This window comes from Miniopterus schreibersii, assembly GCF_964146895.1.
Source record: "Miniopterus schreibersii genome assembly, chromosome: 2".
NCBI classification, from domain to species: domain Eukaryota; kingdom Metazoa; phylum Chordata; class Mammalia; order Chiroptera; family Miniopteridae; genus Miniopterus; species Miniopterus schreibersii.
The window spans coordinates 57,073,112-57,079,115 of record NC_138102.1 but is presented as its reverse complement, the minus strand read 5'-3'; the positions used below and the strand labels follow the sequence as shown (position 1 = coordinate 57,079,115).

General features: G+C 32.3%; 1 protein-coding gene across 1 annotated transcript in view; it reads right to left on the bottom strand.

Annotated features, from left to right (window-relative positions):
• Positions 1-210: 210 nt before the first annotated feature.
• Positions 211-6,004, bottom strand: part of KLHL1 (kelch like family member 1) — a 331,681-nt gene continuing 325,887 nt past the window's right edge. The window contains exon 11 of the mRNA XM_081129220.1: positions 211-1,360. Coding sequence (XP_080985346.1) covers positions 1,301-1,360 — 60 coding nt within the window. The 3' untranslated portion in view covers positions 211-1,300. The remainder of the gene's footprint in view (positions 1,361-6,004) is intronic.

Sequence of the window (6,004 nt, the reverse complement as noted above, 5' to 3'; positions counted from 1 at the left end):
TCTCTCCCCTTCTCCCTTCCGCTTTCTCTAAAATCAATAATAACATATCCTTGGGTGAAGACTAAAAACACAATAACATTGCATTTGTGTAAGCATGATATTTAGGAGGAAATAAATTTATGTTTGCATGGAGATATATACTTCTTGAATTTTGAAAAGTCAAGCAATAAAAGTCCCCTATCTTTCTTGATTGAAGAAAGATACACTGATAAAAGCAAATTTTCTATCATTTATTCATTGTATTTAAAATTTACATGGATCTTTAAAGACATTGTGTAATGTTTCCACTTTATGCTTTAAACAATTACAAACATTTGGCATAAAATAATGTGCATATCAATGTAACAAGTTTGAAATGTGGGAAATGAGAATCTGAGGTCTGCCTTCATTCTAACAATAACCATTAACACTTTGAATGAATGGATCATAGATTTCTCTCTCAAAATTCTAAGTTGTTATTTTTTTATAAAGAAAATTCTAAAGGACTTCAACATGCAATGGATATATATAACATTCAGGATAACTAGCCTCCATGCTTACACTGAACTCAACATAAGGCAAAAGCCCATAATTGTATTGACACTTTGGCTCAGTGTATTCAAAAAGGAAAGCAATGTGATTAGTCTGATGAAAACAATTCTTTGTGTTTGCCAGCTTCAGATTGCTAATTCGGTTGCAATAAAATTCAGCCATCTCCTCTGATGACATATGCAGCTTTGATTAGCAGGACAGTTTGTCTTCTGAATGCATGCGGCAAGCATGAATCGAATCTCTAATTGTTCTTATAGCTTAGGAAAATGAGGAAGAAACATGTTTGCTTTAATAAAACATCATTCTGACTCCTGGTATGACCACATCTGATTAGGAAACTAGTAAACCAATCAGATTCTGTCAGATGGAAATATCATGTCTTCTACACTGGGCAACCTCCTGAGTATTGCCAGAGATTATAAAACAATTATAAATAATGAAATTATCCATGTCACAAATATCGGTCTCTCCTTTAATTGCTCAAGAAAAACAAGTCTTTGGTAACCCTAGTTATTGTATGCTACAATACTAAACAAATTACCAATAACCATTCTTGAACTAATGCTTGACCAGATATTACCCCCATCGCCGTTTGATATTTTCTTGTTTTCTGTAATTCTGTTTGATCTTCTACCTCATTTGACATTAGTAGGTGTATCTGCAGAAATCCTTGTTCTTGAAGAGTTTGCATCTCAGGAAGTTCTTACTCTTGCCTTCCGATATAAAAATAACCACTTCAGCAAATAAAATCTCTCCAAATAAAAATAAGTCAAGGTTGCTTGATGACTACTACACAGGCCCCTGCTCTCCCAATGTTCAAGGAAGCCATCTGTTGAAAAGATTAAACACAATTAAAAAAAAAAACTTTTGTAGAAAATATAAAAATTCTAACATACTTAAAACACTTACCTGCATGAAAATAACAAAAATTTTTCTTATATTTCCTAATTTAGGCACTAGTAGTACAACAAAAAAGGAAATAATGAAAATGGCATTTACAAAAGAGAAATAATTTATCTATTAAAATTCTTAAAACTTGTAATCACATGGAATTTTTAATAAAAGTAATACAATATTTAATGATTTTTAGTGAAATAAAGCTGCTGTAGAAGTTTCCAGCAAAGATTTATTCTGGAGCTTGCATGGATATATTTGTGAAGATATTTTATAATGATAGGTTGGAATACATTTTAGATGAAATAGCTATTATACTTATTGAAATCATTTTGAAGTTATTTCCCCTGATATTATACTGAATAAAATGTGTTGTTCATCCATTCTAAATAGACATACAATGAAGTAACTTTAATATATTGTCATAGATAAGTAATAATTACAATTGGTATAGGGTTTATTTTAAGAATTGCACCTTATGACAGTCATTGAGATGAGAACTGAGATTTTTAAAAATAATAGTGAATATGAAATTGGTCAGAAATATATTAAAAACAATAACTTCTACAAAGTTGTAATGAAAATTTATTCCACGGAGGTATGCCAAGATTATAATAATTTCAACTTTTCGATACCAATGATTTTTATTACAGTTTCCTAAGAATAACTTATGCACATAAAAATATGAAGGGAGACTAGAAATTGCTGGATATTATTTCAACCTGAAAAGAAAATGAATAAAATGTAAGAAATACAATAGCTAAGAGCATAATAAATTTAGATCACATACATTAACTTATGGATTGAGAAAGGACATGGTCTTACACTCTAAATATGAAAATTACCACCATTATCTACTAGTTCTTTAAATGTACTTATTGATTCTTGTCACCCCTTCATAGGTTAAAAAAATTCCCATATGACTTATATTATTTTCATTTAGTACATATTTTTAAAAAAGCTATTTTAATATATAGTTAATTGCTCAAAATGAAAGGAGGAAAGGGGCATGTGAATATATTGCTAGTATAATGTGTGTTAAGAATAATTTTTATGTCTCTACAATCACCTTCATAATCTTGTCATGCATTGTTATCTCCATATGACAGGTGTGTGAATGGAGTGTCAAGAGACAACATGTAAATCCCATAACATCAATGTATACAAACTGAAATGTGTCTGACTTCAAAGTCCACACACTTTCCACTGCCTCTCAGTTTCCGGTGATTGTCAGGTGTTGTTTGACATCAGAGACATCTAAAGAACTTTTATAAAATATATGTGCTCAAGTCCCACCACTCTATATGAATGGGATGAGTACTGGGTAGATGTATTTTTGCAGTTTCCCAAATATCTGCTGATGTTCTTTCACTTCTGAGAAATACTGTGCACAGTTTTTAGGCAAAAAGTGAATAGCTTCAATTTATACCTACATGTACATCTATATGTCTATACAGGCATAGTTGTGTGTGTAAAAATAACTCTGCCTTTTTTCCCAAAATATGTGCCACTCCTAGTGTGTTTTCTCTCTCAGTGAATGACATCACTCTGCTCAATAGAGAAACCTAGAGCACATCTGTGTCCCTTAGTTCTATCTCACTCAACCTTAGGCCTGAATACTCATCTCCAACCAACTTAATTACAACCACTCCTATTGTCTTCACCCTAATTCAGATTATAATTTTACCCTGAGTATGAAAGGAGAAAAAGATGTCATCCCAAAATATTCCACTTTTACTATTGTTTAATTGAAATTAAAGGTGCTGAGAGATGAGCGGTGCAGAAGGGACACTCTTACCCTTCTTTGTTGCCCTGAAATCAGGAGATAGATCACCAGTATCACAGGTACCCACCTAGTACCAGGCGGGTAGAAGACATTCTTATCACGTAGAGATAGGAAATTTAGGCCCCAAATTCTGTATAAACAAACCTTGCTGCTTCTTCACCAACTTACTACTCCAAGCCCAAATCCCTTTGTCTTGTCAATTTTTCACAAATTTATTGTTTCTATGTCTAAATGGCATAAAAGCTTCCTGCTTTGGTCACTTCTTTGAGTCTCATATTTTTATGGGATTTCTGTAAATCCAGAACTAAATTTGTTTTCCTCTTGTTAATCTGTTTTACATTAGTTTAATTATTAGACAATCCAAAGAACCTAGAAGGGAAGAAAGGGAAAATTTTCCACCCTAGAGTGGATTAGTAAAATAACTTTCTAACATATTTCTCTAACTCTAATCTTGTTTTCTCTTAATCATTTTTTTAACACCCTGTCAAATGTGATCTTTTTAAAACACAGAGCTGATTATTTTCATTTCCTGATTAAAATTCTTAATTAACTTCTATTATTGTAAAGTCAAAATTCTGTAACATAGTTTCTGTCCCTAGATCATACAGGCCTTGTTTACCTAGCCAAACTTGTTGCTCACCACTTCATTTCTTGCCCAATGAAACATGCCATGTGTTCTCCTTCCTGTGGCTTTCTACAGATTCTGTTCCTTAAACCACTCCCCATATTTTCATCTGGTTAACTATAACTCATCTGTCAGCCTTCATTCTACATACCATTTTCTGAAGGAAGATTTCTGTACCCTACACATTTAGATTCCATCATAATGCTAAGTATTTCCCTTACCACAGAATTTATCATGCTATTTTAAGCACTTGATATACTCTACATAAATACATTTTAAATATTCAAGAGAGCTTTTCCCTTTTTCCCCTTTGGTCCAACTTTATCTTTATATACATATATATAATTGAAATCTGCCCTGCTTTCCCTCCAGGGATATATCTTTCAGCTTTAGATGATAACCTGAAAAAGTTGGCCATGGAACCAATAAATAAATAAAAAAAAGCAGCTGAGGATGTAGATATCTCACCAGCTTCTTGGAATTTATTACAATATATCTATTGTGTAAAAATAAACTAAACCCATGCACAACAGAGCAAATTGATTTGGAACAATAATTCTCAATTTATGTAAGAAACATTCACATGTCTCTTACTCCATGCCAGTCACTCTGCTAGTCTTTGGAGACAAGACAGTAAATGCTACACTATCAATGTTTCTTTGCAGCTGCAGGTAGATAGAGAATGACAGCACTGTGACCACATAACTGCAGGAAACATGAAAGGGTGATTTTATCCAGGCTAAGGGAAACGGAGTAAAGCTCTTAAAAAAAAAAAAAGTCTTGAAACATATATTTTGTTTTTCAAGTCAAATGCAAGAAATAAACTCAACGTTAAATGACAAATTCAAATTTATTTAAAGTACACATACACACATTAGTGTATTCTTTGTAAAACTATCTAAAACATGACTCTGGCATTGCTCCCAATCTATTTCCATTATTTCCAAAAGCTAGCTTGAGGAGTTTCCAAAATATACATTCTTGGACTTTTAAAATGTAATCGGCTCGTTTATTTTAATGTTTAGCCATTTAATATTTATCAATGATAAATGGAATAAGTAACTTATTTTGTTCATTTATGAGCTAAATGAAGGGAAAGTGATTATTTCCCTTATTTGAATTATTCAGCAAATAAGCAATTTTTTTCTAGTGGCCTGAAATCTTGCAAAATTTCAAAGAGATTTCATGCGGATCTGCTGATGGTCCCTCAAGAGTCTTAAAACATTAATAATGAAAAATTATGGATGCAAAATCTTAAACTAATGTAAGAGCTTTAATGTTAATGTTTATTGTACTAAAATAAAGTTATTATAAAACATTTTAAGTACCACTTTGCCATTTGTAATACACGATCCAAAGAGGTGTTATAAAATACAGATGAGGGAAATGATCTTTGGGAAGCTTTTACCTATTATTACTACATATGTTATTTTGATTTCAATTTTAAAGGAATGATAAGCATAATGGCTCATTATTGTAAATATATCATAAAGATATTATACTATCATTTATATGCCCATTAACTTCCTTTATTTAATGTTCATTTGTAAAAGTGGCACATTTAAAAGACCTACCAGTGAACTGGTACATTTCTTTAGCAAATCAACAATCATTAATTTATGCAGGGTTCCCTTTGTAAATACTAGGAACTCAGGAAGGTAAGAATCTAAAATATATCCTTTACTATTTTAGTGTAGTAATCACTACCTTCTTTTATATTTTCTGCTCTTTGGAGAAGGAATGCTTCTTTTCTCACAATTAAGTAAAACAGAAAAATCACAGGATCTGGCTCCTGAAATACATCCCCTTCTTTCCTTCATTCTACCTTAGTGACTTTCATCTGTCCTCATCAGAAACAAAGAATTTTCCCAAAGAATTTTCCACGGACCTTAGTCTGTCTGTCAGGAATTCAGCTTTGTACTTAAAGGCAGCCTGTCTAAATATTGTATTTGAACACACTTCTAAACTGGGACAACCAAGGGAGTTATGTACCTTTGAAAGTACTTTTTTTGTTTGTTTGTTTGTTTGTTTGTTTGTTTTTTAATCCTCACCTGAGAATATTTTTTCCATTGCTCAGGTTGGGGCGTGAGTGGGATGTGTCTCTCTCACATCAATGCTCCTCTCATTCTCCCTCTCTCCCCCCTACCTCACCCTTTCGCTCCCTCCCA